Raw genomic sequence first — 22,584 nt, forward strand, 5'->3', positions numbered from 1 at the left:
TTGTCGAAAGCTGAAGAATGGATTTGTCTGAATCTACGAGGAAAACTAGAAATTCCATCTGACGAGAAAGGTTGAGAACCGATTTTTCTTTGTTTATGAGAAACCCCAGACTCTGCAAGAGGGACATAAAACTTGTAAACTGTCCCATCAGGATAGCTCTGCCTTGATGTAAGATTAGGAAATCTTCTAGATAAGCCAGAAGTCTGACTCCCTGAGCTCTCATATGAGTTTCAACTGGCCTGAGAACCTTGGCAAAGCACCAAGGAGCCGAAGAGAGGCCGAAGGGAAGGCTTTGGATCGGTAAAACTGATCCTTCCATTGAAATTGAAGGAACTTTCTGAAAGACTGGTGGATTGGAATAGAAAGATACGCGTCTTGTAGGTCTAGACGAACCATCCAATCTTTCTATAACAATGAGTCCCTGAGATGTAAGATGGTTTCCATCTTGAAATGGTGGTAGACTACAAAATTGAAGAATAATTTGTAATTTATCACTGGACGATATTTTTTGTTCTTTTTCTGAACTAGAAACAAAGTACTTACAAAACCTAAAGGATGAGGGGAACACATTTTTTATCACCTGTTTTTGGATTAGGGACTGAGGCGGTCATTACAACATTGGCGGTAAAGGCCGCTTACCGACATGCAGAAGACCGCCAACACACCGCCGCGGCCGTGGAAATCCGCCACAGCAACTATGACCCACAGCTCGGAATCCGCCAAAATTCAGACACACACACAAGTCCGCCACACCAAAGGTCAGTGATAAACTGGCGAAAAGAAAACCTCCACCGTCACACCAACAGAAATACGCCCACACTATCACGACACACGAATCCACGCGGCGGTCTTTCAACCGCGGTATTCCATTGGCCGTACACACCGCCGCGCTCAAAATACACACACATTTACAAAACACCACCACATTGGACAAATCGAAATACACACACCTGATACACATACACACACCACTCCCACACACCCATTACAATATAAAACACACACCCACATCACCCACAAACCCCTACGACCAGAATTACAGAGAGAAGGCCAGAGAGAGACACCACAAACAACTACCAAGCATCCACAGGCACACAATACCATCACCCACAGAACTTCCACGCACCTCACACAACACACCACTAAATATCACCCCACTTATCACTACACACACCACCCCACACATCACCCACACCACCCCATGAGATGGCAAAGACACCCCAGGTTCTCTGAGGAGGAGCTCAGGGTCACAGGTGCAGCACACCTCCATAGCTACAAAGATGGAGCTATGGCGCAGATTAGTGGACAGGGTCAACGTAGTGGGACAGCACCCAAGAAATAGGGATGACATCAGGAAGAGGTGGAACGACCTACGGGGGAAGGTGCGTTCCGTGGTCTCAAGACACCACCTTGCGGTTCAGCGGACTGGCGGCGGACCCCCACCTCCTCCCCCACAACTAACCACATGGGAGGAGCAAGTCTTGGTGATTCTGTATCCTGTGGGCCTCGCAGGAGTAGATGGAGGAATGGACTCTGGTAAGTCAAATCTGAACTATTACATCCCCCACCCTACTTGCATGCTATCACATACCCCACCCTCACCCTTACCCCCATCACTCCAACTCCTCACAAATGTCCCAACATCACAAACCACACATCCTAACATCAAGCCCTGCATACAACAACAAACCACTCCCAGGAGACGATGGCAACAGTACTGGCCAAGTTTCAGGAGACCCAGCACCTGCAGGAGGAACAGTATTTGGGCTTCAGGGAGGAACTCAGATTCATCAATTCCACCCTGGGCACCATTGTAGGGGTGCTGTAGGAAGTACTCAACACCAGGAGGAGCACTGCAGCACAACAAGGGGCCCCTGACACTAGCCTGGACGATGAAATGCCCACCTCCTCCACCGGTGCTAGTGGACAGGATGCTCCGCCACAGGACCACCACACCAGCACCCCACCCCCTGCAGAGGGAGAACCACCCCGCAAACGGTCCCTGAGATCCAGGACAAAGACAGAGAACGATGCCAAGACCCCCACCAAGAAATGAGACCACCCTGAATGTCATCCTTCTGTCCCACTTTGTTACTCTGTCCATCCTCAAACTGCCCCAGCTCCACTTCCTATGCCCATTTGGGCAATGCACCTGTGAGACTAATAGACTGGACTCCACCATCACCCCTCACCATTTTACAACCCCCTCCAATATTGAACACTTAAATAAAAACCCTTGAAGCACAAAACAATCTGGAGTCAGTCTGTGATTTCGAAATAGTGTATTAGCAATTACAGTGTCAAAATGTTCTTTCAAATGTAATGTCAACATACCTATGTCACACAGCTCTAGTCCATGAGGAAACACAGCAGATGTCACACAGTGGGACCCACATCTTTTGAAATTGAAAGGGAAAGTGACAATTCAGTGACCATACACTGGGTGAAACTGACAGACAGCAGAGAGGTAGTAGTGTTAAAGTACATGTAGTAGGCAGGTTTGTATTCTTACCTGTGTCTCACTGGAAATATTGCAGGATCACCGAGTTCCTGTTGTCGATGTCCTCTTCTTCTCCTTCCTCTTCTTCACTGTCCACAGGTTCCACAGCTGCAACAACACCGCCATCTGGACCATCCTCCTGCAGAAAAGGCACCTGTCATTGCAAAACTAAGTTGTGAAGCATAAAGCAGGCCACGATGATCTGGCACACCTTCTTTGGTGAGTAGAATAGAGATTCACCTATCATATGTAGGCACCTGAACCTTACCTTCAGGTGGCCGAAGGCCTGCTCTATCATCCGCCGAGTTCGCCCATGGGCCTCATTGTAGCGTTCCTCTGCCCTTGTCCTGGGATTTCTCACTGGGGTCAGTAGCCATGACAGGTTGGGGTAACCAGAGTCACCTGCAAATGGCGAGGGACAACTGTTACACACACACTAACCTGCAGGGATATCCCCAGACTCAGACAACCATTCCCACTGACTTGCTTCCAGGTGCTCACCTAATAGCCACACACGGTGCCTCTGGAGTTGAACCATCACATAAGGGATGCTGCTATTCCGCAGGATGTAAGCGTCATGCAGTGAGCCAGGGAATTTGGCATTCACATGGGAGATGTACTGGTCTGCCAAACGCACCATCTGCACATTCATGGAATGATAACTCTTCCGGTTTCTGTACACCTGTTCACTACTGCGGGGGGTACCAAAGCCACATGTGTCCCATCAATGGCACCTATGATGTTGGGGATATGTCCCAGGGCATAGAAGTCACCTTTCACTGTAGGCAAATCGTCCACCTGAGAGAAAACGATGTAGCTCCACATGTGTCTCAGCAGGGCAGACAACGCTCTGGACACCACTTTGGAAAACATAGGCTGGGACATCCCTGATGTTATGGCCACTGTTGTTTGAAATGGCCCACTTGCAAAGAAATGGAGTACTGACAGCACCTGCACTTGAGGGGGGATTCCTGTGGGATGGCGGATAGCTGACATCAGGTCTGGCTCCAACTGGGCACACAGTTCCAGGATTGTGGCATGATCACATGTCTTTCCTCCATTGTCGACAGGTCCACCAGCGGTCTGTACACCGGAGGATGCTGCCATCTCCTCACATGTCCCAGCGGACGGTGCCTATGGAGGACAACAGCGAGCACAGAGTCAACTAACTCAGAGGTACGTACCCACAGCTTACACAGAACACGAATCCTAATCCGAAATTTGGCCTGTATGAGTGTTGAGGCAAGGCCTAGGTATGTGTGACGCAGTTAAACATTAAGCCGCTTGGGCCCCTGAAATGGCGGCTGCCTGACCTGTAAAGTGGGACAATGGGATGTGAGGTAACTGCGCTGGCGTTGTACACCGTTGCGGTAGGCGGTCGAAGACCGCGGCACAATTCCGCATTGGTTAACATTGGACCCTATGGGTCCCAGGAGCCAATGAGGATGTACGCCGGCGGTGACGGTACGCACCACCGCGGACGTGACCGCCATTTTCTCTGTGTTCAATCACTCGATACCTGATCTTCGACAGGAGAGGACCTACACTGTAAGTGCTGCTGTGACCTCGGTCTGGAAGAGATAATGGCTCGTGTATCTGGGGAAAGGGCCCCTGCCTTCACATCGGAGGAGTTGGAGAAACTCGTGGATGGGGTCCTCCCCCAGTACATGCTACTCTACGGTCCTCCAGACAAACAGGTAAGTACACTGGGAGCATGCTGTATGGGCTATGCCTGTGTGGAGTGGGGTGGATGAAAGATGAGGCGGGGGAGATTGAGGCGTGCATGAAACGACGGTAAGTGCATGTGCCACATGGCAAGGGTAGGGATGGGGGCCAATGACTGTGACGGTGCAGTTGGTAATAACTTTTCTTTTCCCATGTACAATTCATGTAGGTCAGCGCCCACCAGGAAAAAGATATTTGGCATGCCATCCCCAAGGACGTCCGGACCCTGGGGGTCTACCACAGACGGAGCACCCACTGCCGTAAGAGATGCGAGGACATTCGCCGCTGGAGAAAGAAGACGGCGGAGGCCCAGCTGGGGATGGCCTCCCAACGTGGGAGGGGTGCCCGTCGTACCATGACCCCCCTGATTTTCAGGATCCTGGCGGTGGCGTACCAGGAGTTGGATGGGCGCTTGAGGGCATCACAGCAGCCACAAGGGGGTGAGTACACTCTCATTCTGCTGATTTTGCGCGCAGTGGAGGTGTCTGGGTGGGGGAGGTGGGCTTTGGGTTTCCCTAGGCCAGGACGAGTGTGCTAGTTAGGTCCCCTTGTTCTGGCAGACCCTGTGGCACCCCACCCCACCTGTGTACAGTGCCAAATACACCTAGTCAGGCTTCTGTGTCATCCATGTGTGCAGATGTCGGCCATAGCCTTGTAGGTGATGTCCCAGGGATTGAACAGTGGAGCCCAAGTGCGCGGCGTAGTGCAGGGGGCTTCTGTGTCTGTCGTGTCAGCCAACGGTAGCGGTAATGCATGCACTCAACATGTCTTTCTTCTGTCGCCCCCCCTTTTTGTGGTCTCCATGTTCTTGTGTGCATTAGCATCATCAGGTGGAGGAGCAGTGGCACCGGAGCAGGAGGGAGCTGCATCCCACATGGCCCTGGAGGGCGAGACAACGGACTCGGAGTTCACCAATGGGACAGAGGGCAAGGGGAGCTCCCCGGCGGGGACAGGAGCTGACACCAGTGACACGGACTCGTCCTCTGATGGGAGCTCCCTTGAGGTGGCGGAAACATCTGTGCCCCCCTGCATCTACAGGTACAGCCGCCACCCCACCACCAGCAGCCCCTCAGCCTTTGTCCTGTGCCCGCTCATCCAGGAGGGTGGGCATCACCTTCGCCCCAGGCACCTCAGGCCCTGCCCCAGTCACCCCTGCTGCCCTCAGTAGGAGGCCATTGACCTCCTCAGGTCCTTCACTGTTGGGCAGTCTACCATTCTGAATGCCATCCAGGGTGTAGAAAGGCAGTTGCAACAAACAAATGCATTCCTGGAGGGCATTCATTCTGGTCTGGCGGCCCTTCAGCAAGGTTTCAGACTCTGGCCTCAGCACTGATGGCAGCCATTGTCCCTGTCTCTAGCCTTCCCCTTCCAACTTCCTCCACCCAGACCCAGACCCAATCCCCTCTACCTCAGCCTATCCCAAGCACACCTTCAGACCAGCATGCACACACCTCAACACACAAGGGAAGCTCAGGCAAACATAAGCACCACACATCCCACAGGCACTCACGCAAGCATCAGACACATGCAGACACACCAACATCCACTGCCTCCACTGTGTCCCCCTCCTCCTCGTCTCCCTCCTCCCTCCCAGTCTTGTCTCCACTCACACCTGCGTGCACTACATCTACAGCCACTACTTCCATCACAAGCACACACACCACCACACCCTGCTCACGTGCAGTCACCACCCCCACTGCCATTCACACGTCCCCTGTGTCATCTCCCAGTGTGTCTGTGACGCCACCTCCCAAGATACACAAACGCAGGCACACACCCACCCAACACCATCCACCTTACGGCAGCCTCCAGCGCATGCACCTTCACCCAAAGTCACCAAACGAACACCTTCTACAGCCACAACCTCTTCCTCCACTCCCAAACCCCCTCCAGCTACCCGTCCCAGTGTTCCCAAGAAACTTTTCCTGTCCAACTTTGACCTCTTTCCCTCACCTCCCCCACCCCATCCATCTCCTAGGGCCCGACTCTCCAGGTCCCAACCTAGCACCTCAGCCACAACATCTCTGGGACCAGTGGTGCCTGTAGTCACTGGAATCTGGAGTGCACCGGCCACCAGGGCACGGAGCCACAGCACGGACAGTTCCCCACCTGTCAAGCATCAAAAGTTGGGCAGTGCCTGGCGGGAGAGGGGAAAGACTCCAGCCACCAAAGCCGCTCCCAGGGGTACAGGTGGGAGTGTGGTGTCAGCTGCGACACCTTCCAAGGTGGAGAAGGGCCACAAGAAAGTCAGCAAGTCTGGGAAGAGCAGCACGGCGGAGAAGACCGCCACCATCCCCACTGCCTAGGACGCTACCGCCAGCACCAGCCCCGCTGCCCAGGAGGCCACCGCCATCATCCCCGCTGCCCAGGAGGCCACCGCCATCATCCCCGCTGCCCAGGAGGCCACCGCCAATAGCCTAGCTACCCAGGAGGCCACTGCCAGCACCAGCCCTGCTGCCCAGGAGGCCACTGCCAGCACCAGCCCTGCCACCCAGGAGGCCACCGCCATCATCCCCGCTGCCCAGGAGGCCACCGCCAGCACCAGCCCCGCTGACCAGGACAGGGCCGCCAGCACCAGCCCCACTGGGCTAGACAGGACCGCCTGCACCAGCCCCGCTGGGCTAGACAGGACCGCCAGCAGCTGAGTCACTGCAAAGGACCCCTCTGCCACAAGCACCGCTGAACAGGGCACCGCCGCCACAAGCACCCCTGCCAATGACACCGCCGCAACAAGCACCGCTGGCCCATGAGCGCCAAGGGCACTGACGCTAGTGAGTCAATCACGAGCAGGATGAAGCAGTCTGGGCACAAAGCCCCCTCCAGAACCATTTGAGACGGACATCCACTACCTCTGTCCTTGGCAGGATGAAGCACTCTGGGCACAAAGCCCCCTCCAGAACCAGTGGAGTATCACATCCACTACCTCTGTCCTTGGCAAGATGAAGCACTCTGGGCACAAAGCCCCCTCCAGAAGCAGTGGAGACAAACATCCACTACTTCTGTCCTTGGCAGGATGAAGCACTTTGGGCACAATGCCCCCTCCAGAACCAGTGGAGACTGTTATCCACTTGAGAAACTGTGGCTTTGCACTCCCCAGGATGGAACAGTGGGCAAACCACCCACTGTAGAGACTTGAGAGGTTGTAGCTTTGCACTCCCCAGGATAGAACCATGGGCATGTGGCCCCCTCGTGGATTTGGTGTTGTGCACTCAACCGGCTGAGGTGCCCCCCCCTTACCCTTCCCCCTGAGGTGCCTGTTTTATTGCTATCTGATGCCCCTGCAGTGTTCTCTCCGTCATTTCGGGGACTGAGTGTGGGCCTCGCCCATACCGTGTGGGCCCAGTGTTCCACGGACTTCAATAGAGCACTACTATTCTTGGTGTATATTTTGTTTATAGGTATATATATATATTTTTTTTTTTTTGCGTACCGCATTTTAATATATTACAATGGTTACACTCATTTCCTTTTGTGCTTGCATTCTTCCCGGAGGGTTTGGGGGGTGTAACTGTATGTATCATGATGTATTAGTGTGTGTGTTGTCATGGGTGAGGGTGGGGGTGTTGCGTGTGTGTGTCCCTGTTTTTTCCCTCCCCCCTGCCCGTAGGTGCAGTACTCACTGTGGTCTTCGCCGCCGGCGTTCGTGCTCCTGGTAGAGGAGCAAGAAGATAAGGGCTGGCAGGATGTGGAGTTCGGGTTCCATGGCGTCCGGATTCCTCATGGGTTGTGTAGAGGTGAGCGTTTTCCCTTCGAAGTCCTGTTTCCACCGTGTTTTTGTTCGCAGTGAATCCGCCCCGGAAAAGGTGGCGGATTGGTAGGCTGTGATACTGTGGGTGGTACATTGTCCTCCGCCTGTCCGTCTGTTGGCGTTGACCGCCAAGCTGTTTGTTTGTACCGCCATGGCAGTCGGAGTGTTAAAGTGGCTGTCTTTGCTGGAAGTTTCCGCCACGGTCGTAATTCCTTTTTTTTTCCGCCGGCCTATTGGTGGTTTTACCGCTGCTTTAACACCGACCGCCAGGGTTGTAATGACCACCTGAATCTCTTGAGAGAGAAGCTTTTCCTGTTCTTTGGAAAACACCCATGGTTTTGGACTGTACTACTGCCTAGGAGTGGAATAAAGCTGTATGCAATAACCTGAAATTGTTTGCAGCACCCACAGATCTGCAATTATCTTCTGCCAATTAGGTAGACACATACTTGTCCGCCCCCGACTAACAACGGCCAGAACACAGATCTCTTACCTGAATTTTGGAATCCTCTGGCTCTGTGTCCACGTTGTCTTAACGAACGATTCTGCTGTGGATAGAATTGTGGCTTGAAATCCTGCTGGTATCCAAAAGAGCCTCTGGTCTGATTGACCGCACCTCTGTGGCCAACTCGGCCGGCAAAGCGGCTCCTATCTTTGCCGGCCCTGCCAAAAACAAGCAAGTGGAATATTTTCTGTAAGGAAATTCGGGCCTTGTCAATGGACGCAAAAGTGGCCACATATTTACTGAGCTCCTTCATGAAGGAGTCACCGAAGAGCAATCCACTAGCATCCTGACCCATCTCCAGAGGCCACCGGGAACCATAAAGCCGCTCAGAAGGCAGGACGGGTAGAAAGATGGACGCGAAGCCCAGCATTCACCTCACCGTGACCTGCAAATCTCGTTCCGAACAGGAAACAAATCAGGACGCCTCCCTATTGGTCGGGAGTTTTATGCCTGAACCCCTGGGGTGTTGGGGGGAGGCAGGAGTGTTGCCTGTTTCCGCATGTCCCCTCCCCCCTATTTGGGACAGGGATATTCCTCCTCCTCAGAGTGGGAGGAGTGGGACGAGGACGTAGAGGTAATGAACACAAAATTCTCACAAGCGAAAGGGCATGCTCTATTGCATTCTCAACCTAAAAATGAGTACAAACGATTTTATATATTATCTTATTTAAATAAAACATCTGGGCCTTTGAACCATCTTGAAACATATCAAATAGTCCGTATTTTTCTTGGGGAAAGGTGGCAGGCCTACCCGATCCTGCGAAGTGTTTCATGATGAACTGTTACCCTGTTTGTGTTTTAGTCAATACAGAGGGTTTCTATGGGGCATGCCTATGTGTCACCTCAGTAAAGTGAGAGTGACTGGCTTTATCAGTACTTATTTTTTTGCGGATAACAGCAACAAGCACTAGCAAAGCCAAAATGTGGGCTAATTCTCTTTAAAAGGCACTGATATTGGTGTTACCAATGGGTATTTTCTAAGTCAATACATGTGAATGGGAAAAGTGGAAGCAAGTGAACGCCAACATTGGGTCATTACCAACGGTTCCTTATAAGATGCCACAGTGGTGTTTATCTGCTCTGCGGCACTGCAACACAGTCTCCGTTCGCTCTCTTGGCAAGTCAAGGGCTGTGGCGCTTGCCCCAGTTTCAGATTTCTGCTCCTCGATTGGCTCTGGCGGTGAAATGTCGTTTTCGCACTAGCTAACCAAATTACAAAGCTCCGAAGCGAGCATAATGGCCACGCCCCTTAACGACTGATTGTTTATGTTAGGCAACTATAGGCTTCCCTTTCATTTGTCCGTTACCGCTGTGCATGCTGGGTAAATGGATCCGCCAATCAGAATGCACACACATGGCCTTCTCAACTGAGAACTCTGTGTGAACAGTGAAGAACAAGTCCTCGTGAGGACGGTTAGGCTCAACGCAAGCTGCAACGCAGGAAGTTGAATGTGTTCAAGGTACTTTCAGCAGGGTACGGTTACTTCAGTTGTAGGGATCATGGTCACATATTGGGCGTTTTTTGGGTGGGCTTTAGTTGCAAAGTGACGTGCTGCTGAAGTTGTGTTGCTCGTTAGTGGGGTCCAGTTTACGTTCATGGTGTGTGTCCTTGTGACAAGTTTTCAGATTTGAGCAGAGTGCGGTTCTGCAGGGTGGGAATCAATATATTTCAAAATGTAATGTAAGTAGCTTGTGCTTAAGGTTCTCGGACAAGTGCAGTTATGTTTGGGATTAAAAGGGTAGTAGGAATGCTTGTCACCCAGTGTGGCCTTGGATTTCAAGAGGAACTTGTTTATATGAGGACCCGGAATCTAGGATCGTACCGTGCCAGCAATGCAGCTATACTAGTCATGCGTATGTTTTGACTTTTATAGTTATTTTGATGGTCACGCCCTACATGAAAAGGTGCATTTTATAAGGGAGCCACAGGTTACTGTTGAATATGCGTGTGCCGTGCTGGAATTGAAAAAAACATATTCCAAGCTGTTTGTTTGTACCGCAAAGGTTTGGCAGGGGAAAGGGGGTGTATTCACGGAGCTTGAAAAGCAGAGCCTGCCAGGCAATTCATAGATTGATTAATACAATCTTCTGGAAAGAGATTGGCAACAAGGGAATACGTGACAATAAATCTGTTCTAGATTACTTAATTTGTCACGAGGCTGTGTTTTAAAATATCTTACAGGTTTAAGACACTTGATGCAGAAATAATTTTGTGCCTAGGAATTTTAAGGTTATTAAAATAGTGAAAAGATTACCCTAGTGCTTAAAGTAGTTCTGGGAGAGTTCTGTGTTTTGTCCAAACACAGCTTTGACTACATCTTATACTGGGCTGAGTAGCGCTATAAAGAAAATGAAATAAAAAATATGCAATTTCATCAATATTTGTCTAATTAATCATACAAACAGGCAGATAATTTTTGCATTCTTACATTGCAAGTACATCTCTTACATATGGAGTGGAACTAAGTTAAAAGCCTGCCTCAAAATCGTAATTTCTTTTAAGTACTTGTAACGTGATAACATGCTGTGTGCACCTTTGTTCTCTTCCATTACTTTGGTGTCTAGGTGTTACGCTCCAGATAGTTTCCATCCAGTATTATACTCAAACAAATGGAGGGCTTACGGCCCTTTAAATGTGGCCTTGGTTTTGGGCCCAGCTAGAAGTATAAATAAGAAAGCCACCTTGGAATTTGACACTAGGACAATTTCCGAATGTTTCTCTGGGTTAGCTGGATACCCGAGGCAGACCAGAAGTAGCTGCAGAAACTGGGATCCGGAAGTATCCCCCTACTTTCCAGCACTGTGTGTATGGTATTTATACAGCAGAAACCTAGGTAAAAGAAAGCATAGCACTGTACTTGATTAACCCCTTTACTGCCAGGCCTTTCCCTCTCCTGTGCCGAGCCATTTTTTTGGCTATTTGGGGCAGTTCGCGCTTAGTCCTTCATAACTTCTTGTTCACATAAGCTACCCACGCCAAATTTACATCCTTTTTTCCCCCCAACATCCTAGGGATTCTAGAGGAACCCAGACTTTGTGGGTTCCCCTGAAGGAGACCAAGAAATTAGCCAAAATACAGTGAAAATTCAATTTTTTTCAAACAAATTGTGGAAAAGCGCTGCAGAAGAAGGCTCATGTTTTTTTCCCTGAAAATGGCATCAACAAAGGGTTTGCGGTGGTAAAATCACCATCTTCCCAGCTTTCAGGAACAGGCAGGCCTGAATTAGAAAACCCAATTTTTCAAAACAATTTTGACATTTCACTGGGACATACCCCATTTTGACTATTTTTGTGCTTTCAGCCTCCTTCCAGTTAGTGACCGAAATGGGTGAGAAACCAATGCTGGATCCCAGAAAGCTAAACATTTCTGAAAAGGAGACAAAATTCTGAATTCAGCAAGGGGTCATTTGAGTAGATCTTACAAGTGTTTTCTACAAAAAATCACAGCTGAAATAAACGAATATTGAAATTGAGGTGAAAAAACAGCAATTTTTCTCCAAGTTTTACTCTGAAACTTTTTCATTCGATGTCAGATTAATTTAAGCAATATGGTGTTACATCAGCTGGACTCTTCTGGTTGCGGGGATATATAGGGCTAGTAGGTTCATCAAGAACCCTAGGTACCCAGAGCCAATGAATGATCTGCACCTTGCAATGGGTTTTCTTTCTATACCAGGTATCCAGCAATTAATTTACTGAAATATAAAAAGTGAAAAATAGGTATCAAGAAAACCTTTGTATTTCCAAAATGGCCACAAGATAAGGTGTTGAGAATCAGTGGTTATTTGCACATCTCTGAATTCCGGGGTGCCCATACTAGGATGTGATTTACAGGGCGTTTCTCAAATAGACGTCTTTTTTTTTTTTTTTTTTCACACTGTCTTACATTTGGAAGGGCAAAATGTAGAGAAAGACAAGGGGCAATAACACTTGTTTTGCTATTCTGTGTTTCCCCCAAGTCTCCCGAATAAAAAATGGTACCTCACTTGCATGGGTAGGCCTAGCGCCCGCGACAGGAAATGCCCCAAAACACAACGTGGACACATCACATTTTCACAAAGAAATCAGAGCTGTTTTTTGCAAAGTGCCTAGCTGTGGATTTTGGCATCTAGCTCAGCCGGCACCTAGGGAAACCTAGCAAACCTGCACAGTTCTGCGTTTTTGGTCCTGGGCTCAGCAGCCATCTAGGGAAACCTACCAAACCCAGACATTTCTGAAAACTAGACACCCGAGGGAGTCAAGGGAGGTGTGACTTACGTGGATCCCCCAATCTTTTCTTACCCAAAATCCTCAGCAAACCTCAAATTTAGCTAAAAAAAAAAATCCCATTTTCCCCACATTTCTGTGTGGGATCACTGCACTGGGACAAATTTCACACCACCCAGCATTCCCCTCAGTCTCCCGGTAAAAATGACACCTCATTTGTGTAGGTGGGCCAAGTGCTTGTGAAAGGGAAGAGCCAAAAACATGTCGATATTGAGGGGGAGCCAAAGGGGGTCCAAAAGGGCAATTTGCAAAAAAAACTATTTTAGGCTGACAAGTGCAGCAGAATTTTTATCGGAATAGATGAGACTATGCTGGGTGGTAGGAATTTTGTTGATTCCTGCAGATTTCGGAAGGGTCCATCACAAAAACATGGGAATAATGTGTGATTTCCAGCAAAGCTGGAAGGTTTGTAGGGCATTGTGGGTACGAAAATGGTGCGGGGTGCATGTGAAACACACCACCCTGGAATCACCCAGATGTTTAGTTTTCAGATGTGTCTAGGTCTTGTGGATTTTTCTACATGGCAGCGTCCCAAAGTCCATAAAGAGCAGCCCCCACCATTCCAAGTGGGACGATTTTGAGAGTTAGCCAAGCTTTCATGGCCCAAATGTAAAACCAAAACCCAAAATAATCAAATGTCTTCTTGCTTGCTGTGGGATAAGATGTTTTAGAGTGCGGGGGAGAGCTGAAAGACTGTTACCCCCTTCAGTTGGGGTGGGGGCATATCCAGGCCCATACTGGTAATGGGCCTACCCCCACCTTCTTATCTTGGGGGGGGGGGGGGGACTTCCCTGGTCTCAGGTGGGCTTTCTGCCCCCCCCCCCCTTCCCTCTCCCCGGGGGCAGATGGGCCTTCCAATATGGCCAAAAGTAATGTGCTGAGGGGAGCGACCCTCATCCAAGGGGCTGCCCCCTAAAGAAAACACGCACATACATACACACACACACACACACCAATCCTTGCTGCCTAAGTGGTTTCTCCCCCTGGGGGCAGAACGGCCTAAGGGGGAGGGGAGCAGAAATGGCCAAAAATAAATTCCAGCTCCCCCCTGGGGAGCAACCCTTGCCTAAGGGAGTCGCTCCCCACCTCCTTAAAAACAAAAACAAAAAAAGCCCCAAAAATGTATCCCTGGCGCCTAGAGGTTTCTGCCCCCAGGTGGGACAGAAATGGGCTAAAATAAATTCCCCCCCCCCCCTTCTTAAGGGGCCACTCCCCTTGCGTGAAATTTGCGCACAAAAAGGCCTTGAAAAATATTGCAATTAAAAACAAAGTTCCTATGGAGGCAAAAAATGTGTTTAATAGTTTTTTAGCAATGTCACATCTCCATGTAGAACGCCATTTTAAACAAGAGGGATGCCATCCCTGTCACTCACTCCCGTTTAGCCCCCAACCCCCCACCACACATCCTCTCCCCACATGCTGCACAGAACACACAGTTAAGACAATAACATAATGGTTTATTTCGACTGGTGTAGTTGCCTTGCTGGTGTTGACCTTGCTACGGTGCGGATGTCAGATTGGAACATGTATCTAACTCATTCTTTTTTTTTTTCACTGCATCCATTCACTGAGAGAAAGTCTCAATTGCCCGACTCCCACGCGACTCCATCTGACGTCACCTTGGCAATAAGAGGTCCTCGCTGACGTCAGTTCCCTTTTTTTCCGTGCCTTCAAAGCATAACAGTTTTTTCCTAGCTCTTGGGAGTTACTGTTGTCGAAGGTGTTTAATTGTAGGTTACAGTGTCTCCTCCTCGGAAATCTGGATTCAAACCTTGTCGGGAGTGCGGAGAGCGCATGTCGGTGACGGACCCGCACAACGACTGCCGGTGGTGCTTGAGTTCTGAGCATGATGTGGAGGAGTGTGGTTCATGCCAGAGAATGAACCTGAAGGCGCTCAAGGAGCGGGAGGCCAAACTCTTTTCGGCCAAGAAGAAGGAGAAGCACAAGAGTCATTGGAGGTCTTCTTCCGGAAAATCCTCGAGGTCGCATGATTCCCGGCGTCGTTCGGATAGAGGTCGGTCCCGATCAAGGTCTCCATCAAGTCGGCGACGTGGGAGGTTAGTCTGATGGTGACTCCATCACCAAGAGTCCTCAAACTTCTCTGGCGCCTTCAGTCTTCGAGGTGGTTGGGCCTCAGGAGAGTCTTCGCTGGTAGTGCAATCGGACATTCCGGATCTGACGCCACAGGAGGAACAGGGGTATCCTGCCTTCCCGGCTCAGGGTGCGGATCCAGCGGCATTTTTAAATGCCATGTTCAAAATCTTTAACCCTATGGCCCCTGGTGGTGCACCGGCTGGTCCCACAGGTCCTTTGGCCTTTTCAATAGGCACTCCGGCTCCATATAGACCAGTGCCATTTATGCCCTTTTGCCCTGCGGGGGGTGTTGCGCCGGTGCCGATATCGTTGGTGTCGTCTGGAAGTCCTTCGACACCGGTATCTTCACCTGCGAGACCAAGGGTGCCAATGACATCGCCCCCATACTCCTTCAACGTCGGTGAAGTGGGCCCGAGTGTCCTCGGCGCCAATTGGATTCGGTTCTGGCGTCAGATGGATCCGTGGAGCAGGGTGTCTCTCCTGGTCTGCGTCAGCCGAGATCTTTGACGTCCGTGATTTCCATGTTGATGCCGAGAATTGAGGCCAGATTAAGGTCCAGGAGAAAGGCTCTGAGGTTTTTAGAGGAACAAGAGTATCGGAGGCAACTCCTGGAGGAAGGAGAAATTGCTGAGCCCCTGGGGGACTATCAGGGTTTGGACTTGGCAAGTGGACTAGACACTTCCCCCGAGTGGGATCTAGCCTCTCTTGGGGAATTTACAGAGGAGACAGCCTCTTTTCATACTGTGGTAAGGAAGGCAGCAGATTTTCTGGACCTCCCACTACCATCTGCAGAGGTCAAGACTAACATCCTAACTGAGGTCCTCTATCATGCTTCAGCTGCTGCGGAGCCACTACTGCCTTTTAACGATGCTCTTACAAAGCCTGTTCTGGAAGATGCCTGTGACTTCGTCTGCTGTTAGCAGATCGGTTGCAAGGAGGTATAGAGTGGCTCTGGGGGACCCAGGTTTCCTGTCGAATCCGACTTCGGAGAGTTTTTGGTGGTCCAGGGTTCATGCCCGTCTCATTCGGCTCCTGGTTCCTTCCCTGGTATGCCTTCAGACAGGGAATCCAAGAGGATGGAGCAGTCTTCCAAAAAGACCTTTTCTTCATGTAGCATGGCCCTCAAATCTGCCAATGCGACTTGTGTTTTGGGCAGATACATACATGCTCTGATGGACGCGGCCAAGGCTGTGCTACCGGATCTGCCTTTGGAAATGCAAGGACTCCTGTTGGATGCTCAGGCTGCTGCTACTTAAGTTATACAGTCGGGTCTGGACACTACAGACTCTGTGGCCAGAGCGATTGGCACTTCCATTGTCACCAGAAGACATATGTGGTTGAGGACTTCTAGGTTCTCGATGGATGTCCAGACGATCCTCTTGGACCTGCCCATTGATGGGGACAAATTGTTTGGGGCTAAAGCTGACTCTGTATTAGAGCGCTTTAAGGAGAGTAGGGCTACTGCCAAGTCCTTGAGCCTACAGGCTTCCACTGCCACCCCATTCAGATCCTTTGGGAGGTTTAGGGGGTTTGGACGAGGAGCCTCCTTTCGTGGGAGACCCCAATGGCCAGTTGCTTTAAGCGTCCCCCATACCCTTGATTCCTCGGGTTCTAAGGAAGATCTGCCAAGACCGGGCCCAAGTCATCTTAATAGCTCTAGATTGGTCGAGAAGGGTGTGGCACACAGTACTTCTCCAGCTCTCACTGTGCCCTCCGCTCAGTCTCCCTCACAGGGCAGGCCTCCTCCCGCAGGGGCAGGTTCTACACCCTCACCTCCAGAGCCTGCACCTTCATGCCTGGAGATTGAGCGGGAATATCTGAGTTCCTTTTCTCTCCCGCCAGAAGTGGTGGACATTATTTTATCGGCCAGGCGACACTTCACCAAGACTATCTATGCTGGCAGCTGGGCAAAATTTGTTGATTGGTGTGAAGAGAAGCAAATTGATCCCTTACAAGCCCATTTGTTGGACGTTTTATTGTTTGCATTGTCCTTGGCGCAGAAGGGTTGTGCAGTTGTGACTGTCAAGGGCTATTTATCGGCACTGTCGGCCTTTCTGATCAATCTTCCTGATCAACCTTCCTTTTTTAAGTCCCCTATAGTTGTAAGGTTCTTAAAAGGACTAACCAATAGGTTTTCTCCTACTCCTTTTGTTATGCCTCAGTGGGATTTGAATTTGGTTCTCACTTTTCTGAGGGGTTCACGTTTGAACCTTTGCATTCTTGCCGTTAAGGCTTTTGGTTTTGAAGATAGTTTTCCTCACAGCCATCATGTCTGCTAGGCGTGTGAGTGAGCTTCAGCTCTTAGTGTTAAACCTCCCTTTCACATATTTTCATGCAGACAAGGTGGTGCTGAGAACAAGGGCGGCTTTCCTACCAAAGGTAGTTACTCCCTTTCATATGGGACAATCCATCACACTCTCTTGTCCTTTTACCCTCCTCCCCATCCATCGAAAGAGGAGGATAGACTGCATCTGCTTGACCCAAGGAGAGCGTTGAGCATTATTTATTTTTTTTAAAGGACAAGAGAGTTTCGAGTGGACGATCAACTCTTTATTGGCTATGTGGGGAAGAGGAAAGGCATGGCCGTCCATAAGAGAACACTGTCCAGGTGGGTCATTCTTTGTATTAAAATCTGTTATTCTTCGGCAAAGAAGGATCCTCCTGTTGGAATTAGGGCCCACTCCACCAGGGCTATGTCTGCCACTTCAGCCTTGGCTAGAGGTGTTCCAGTGGCTGACATTTGTAAGGCTGCAACTTGGGCTTCCCTCCACACTTTCGCTAAGCATTATTGGTTGGACTCGGAAGTTAGGAGGGATGGCCATTTTGCACGGTCAGTGCTGCAAGATTTCTTGGTGTGACCACTCAGGCAGCCGCCTCCGAGATTGCAGTATTGTTTGGGACTCTATTCATAAGGTGAGGAATCCACAGGCAGTTGTATCAATCAGAAGAACATACCAAGTTTTCTTTGGGTGAATATATGTGTGTGTGTGTGTGTGTGTGTGTGTATATATATATATATATATATATGTGTGTGTGTTTGCCAGCTTAACATTTAAGTTCAAGATGCCGCACTCACAGAATTGTGATTGATCCTATTTTATTTAACGAAAAAGCAACCCCATCAACTAACACCAACGCGTTTCGACCTTCTCGGTCTTGATCACGGTAACTTGTTACTCCAATCCATGTTCTATTTATACTTTTCCACTAAGCTATGCCTTTATGTGGCATTCTGGGATATGTAGTTATATATAACATATCTAGTGCTAAAGTACTTCACCAATAAACATAAAATTTACCACAAAAGTGTTACTAATATAACAAAGAGAAAACAAATATATCCCTATACACCCAGAATATAAAACAGTCATGTGATAACAAAATACAAGCAAAAACAAAAATGAAAATAAAAAATCCTATGGTTCCTACTACTTCATACATATGTTATTATATATAATATCCTACTGTCATGTTACTAATTCTAAATAATCACTCTCTGTAAACTTAAACATCAACAGCTAAACTTATATTATACTTTGATTCATTCTGGGGATACTTACCCCCCTCATTTTTTATCATTTTTATATCAAAATTATAACAGCCTTTTCTTAATTTAACACAAACACAGTAGTATCCCATTATTGTTTCAAAATCATAAATGACAATACAACTCTTCATTGTAATTAATTCCATATGGCATCTTCGTTTTTAGTTTGATGATATATTCCGACTCCAAACGTCGTCTTAGTTTCTGAACCCTATCACATCCTCGTTCATGTTTTTGTATGGTTGCAATACCTGCACCGACAAGCAGAGCGCGCCTTTCTTCGTGGATCTGTTGGAGCTTAATATATATATGTGTGTATATATATATATATATATATATATATATATATATATATATGTGTGTGTGTTTTTACTGTTTATATTTGAATAAATATTATGTATTATATTTGATGTATTTATGTTGAGTATGTGATGTCGGTGATCACCTTTTCGCCTCAAAGAGACGTAAAAAATGGTGAAAACTGACGTCAGCACACTGGCAAGGACCTCTTATTGCCACGATGACGTCAGACGGAGTCGCGTGGAAGTCGGGCAATTGTGACGTCACATTGTGATGTGGATAGCTGGGAAGGAAAATGTCAGTTGAATGCTGGTGCATTGGGAGAATTCATAAGGTGAGGAATCCACAGGTAGCTAGTGTATCTACCAGAAAAAGCGTTACGGAAGGTAAGTAACTTGTTCATTTGTTCGAACATCTCTGTTTGAAATCAGCACAGATGGTGTGGATATATTTTCTCCCCAGAATTGGGATGCTTTTGTAGTTAAGGTAAGGATGTGTATTATTTGTGTGTTCTGATTTGCTAAATAATTCATACTTTTGCTCTCACCCCAATAATATTGCTGTTTTACTAATTTGCTAAGCAAGAATTGTGTATAAAAATCCCTTAGTTCTGGGGTAAGCCAGATTTTAGAAGACTTTCATGTTCTACTGGGGATGCTGGCCAAATTCTTTCTGATTTTGCTGCTCATTTGGGAGTTAGAATATTTTCTGGTTTTATATTTTTGACTTTGATAGCCTTTGTGACATGGATTCTGTACATCTTATTTTTGAATTTTGTAAAAAAAAAAAAAAAACCTCTCCTGGTTTCCATTGATGTAGAACTCCCTTATTGGACAGTCCCCATTACCTATTGAACTGGTCTACTCTCCTAGTAGATGTTTGGGGAGTGCCTTAATTCAGGCACAAATTGCATCATGAAATTGAGGTTTAACATTGTCCAATTCAGTAAACGGTGGGAGACTGAAAGAAAGTATTATTTGAGGTGTTAAAATTTTGGCGATAAAAATGTTGGCCTGCAGTATAGCTCAGGGAGGCGGTAATGCCTGCTAAGGAACATACTTGAAACACGTGGGTTGCAGATGTTCCTGTGATCAGGTCACAATATGTCATTTTAAGAGTGCATTCACTTTGTGAGAGAGGTGGTGTGAGCTAGTGAAGAGTTCCAGCTTGTGAGCAATATTTGTGGGTCATGGGTGGGATAAAAATTCAGGACTGGTCATGCCAGTGTGAGGTGTGCCTCTATTGTAGCACAGTCTGCAATTGGTAGATAATCTGCATTGCCTATTTAACATCTTCTTTTTCTCTTCTTTTTCAAAGGGCCGGGCATGAATGATGTTGGTCACCAAAGACATGGAAAGTCTTAGAAGAACAAACAAAGCTCTAGTGGAGTGTCTGAAGGGAAAACAGGCAGAGTTCAGAGATCTTGTTCCTTTACAGAGTGTGAAACCTGGCTCTCAGCTGCCCTCGTCCCTCAGCCGCAACTCTGGTCCGAGTATGCCAGTACCTACTTCTAGATCCCAGGTATTGATGCCAGTCCTTACTTAAATGCTTAAATATTGGTCATCGGGTACCTGCTGCCAGACCCTACTTCAGAAATGCCATCACAATTTTTGAGGAGCATAGGACGATGAGCAGTTCACCCTATCCAATGGTGGTGGACTCTGACACTATTAATTCAGTCAAGGGTTTTATTTGAAGAAGTCGTCCCTTGACATGGTCACGTTTTATCTACACTAACAGTGATAATAAGGAGATTTGTGCACCTGTTAACCCAGTCTAAATCAGGGACAATCCCTATTTGTAGTTTAGGTTATCCAAAATTGTAGTTTGTGTATGGAGAGCCTGCTCCTATTTACCTAGTATTGATAATGAGGACTGTTTTCCTTACACCGCATAAGTAATGAGGACTTGACTATTTTCACTGTTCTTGTGTTCCGATAGAAGCTTTTAGGACTTAGCCTCTGGGTATTGTGAAAAGGTGGTCCATAATGATATAGGTTGTGAAGTGATAAACATGGGTTGCAGATGATTTGTGAAGATTATAACAAACCCATGGTAATATACTAAACACAGTATTGCAAATATATGTATAGTATCATACATAGCTGGTCAAGGTAAAAGGAAGGTGCTGAGAGTCAGCTGTGTGAAGGTACTGAAGTGAAGAAGGTGGGTTTTAAGTGTAGACTTGAACGTTGGAAGTGAGTATTTGGCTGAAGTTTGCTGAGGGAGACATTCCAATGAAGAAATAAAACGAGCTTGGAAGGATCATAACAGGGATGAAACACTGGGTGGGCTGGTGGTAACGTTAGCAATCGCAATGCTTGTGAAGCCTTTCCAGACAGGTAGTGAGTTGAGGACCTGAGAACCGACATAAGAAGGTTTACTGGTACGCTGCCTTTGGCGGATGGCCCACCAAATTGGCGGCAGGAAGGGATGTGTTGGTTCCTCTTGGGAGGATGAAGCGTGTTCTGACAAAAGTTTGTGAATTTATGGGCAGTAGGGAGACTGAAAGAATCTAGTAGACGGCAAACAAGGCGTTTGTAGTAGTACATTGTACTCATTAGTCAAGGAGACTATCATGGACGTGGCAATATGAAAGGAGCTGTGGGTTGAGCTTCTGAAATAGCCTTGCTGCCCTTTCGGTGAACTTTGTACAGGACCCCAGCCCTTATGCTGGGGGCCTAGTTTTCTGGCAGAGGGTATCAAAATGTGTATGTTGGTGAGAGCTTGTGAGGATAGGATGGGCAAACAATGCAGGCCAGTCTTATATTTGTTTCATGTGTAAGTTTAGTTCTCAAAAGCAGAAAGCCTTTTAACATTAGATGACTGTGAGAGATCTGTGACCCATGGTGTAGGAGGATGCTGCAGGTTGAAGTTATGAGAAGTAAATGGTCTGAGTGTTGACACGAGTGGTGGGAGAAGGCAAATGAGAAGATTATGTCACTGATTTAGGAAGCAAGAGAAACATGCAGATAGAAACTAAGCTTATGGGATGAATGCTCACTTCTAAGGCTGTAGCCTGAGAGATTGACCGGCAGATTGACCAGGAGAATGAGAATGAAATTGAGGAGACCCAGGGCAGTGCAATGCCCCTGCAGCTGGAGGAGAGAATAGATTGCGTGTTTAGACAGCCGCTTTCCTTCAGTACTGCTGAGAGGATTGGGAAGGATGAGACTAAAGACCTTGGAAAGACAGTGATCTGGAAAAGGTGGGATGCAACAGGGCAATAGTGCAGCAAGTAGGATGGTTGGCAGTAGTTTTCATTCGTGTGTGACCACTGTTTTTAAAGGGTAATGAGTGAGTAGTTCAAATCATATTACGGGTAAAACCTATTAATCAGCTGAAACGAATTTATCTGAAATGCAGTTAAATTGTTCAGGATGTTTAAAAACAAATTTTAAAAACATGTAGAACTTTAATTTAAAAGGCAGCTCACACTGCTGAGAAGGGTGGTGGGAATGAAAAAAGGGCAGGAAGACAGATTGCGATTACGGGTATCTAGTGCTCGGAACCTTTAAATCCAAAAATTCAAACTAATTGATTTATAATTATTGCACTTTCCTTATAAAAAACACAGTTTCAAACATAGTGAGGTTAACAAAATTGTTTAGAGTATTAACTAACATTGTTCTAAAGCACCGAGGCTGAACAGAAGTATGTTAAGGAGAAGGATGGCAGTTCTCTCAAATCTAGTGGCATGTTGGTTTGAGGCCAGAGGGGTCAGGGTGTTGTACAGAAGAAATGAGCAAGCTCAATTATGTGAATGAGGAGTCAAGATGAACATAGTGGTAGGATCCATACAGAGAATGCAGAATTTGATTTGGATGAGGGGGTAGTAGCTGAATTTGTTTTACAGTTAAAAATTGGATATTGTAGTGCGAGGGGAACTAGAGGAGAGT

General features: G+C 47.9%; 1 protein-coding gene across 3 annotated transcripts in view; it reads left to right on the forward strand.

Annotated features, from left to right (window-relative positions):
- Positions 1-9,819: 9,819 nt before the first annotated feature.
- Positions 9,820-22,584, forward strand: part of MIIP (migration and invasion inhibitory protein) — a 28,404-nt gene continuing 15,639 nt past the window's right edge. The window contains exons 1-2 of one of the 3 annotated variants that reach the window (XM_069241262.1): positions 9,820-9,938; positions 20,003-20,206. In XM_069241262.1, the coding sequence (XP_069097363.1) occupies positions 20,015-20,206 (192 nt within the window). In that variant the 5' untranslated portion in view covers positions 9,820-9,938; positions 20,003-20,014. Of the gene's footprint in view, positions 9,953-20,002; positions 20,207-22,584 lie in introns of all 3 variants that reach the window. The other 2 variants (XM_069241264.1, XM_069241263.1) reach the window with 2 other exon arrangements.

The sequence above is a fragment of the Pleurodeles waltl genome, chromosome 6 (genome assembly GCF_031143425.1).
Source record: "Pleurodeles waltl isolate 20211129_DDA chromosome 6, aPleWal1.hap1.20221129, whole genome shotgun sequence".
Taxonomy (NCBI): domain Eukaryota; kingdom Metazoa; phylum Chordata; class Amphibia; order Caudata; family Salamandridae; genus Pleurodeles; species Pleurodeles waltl.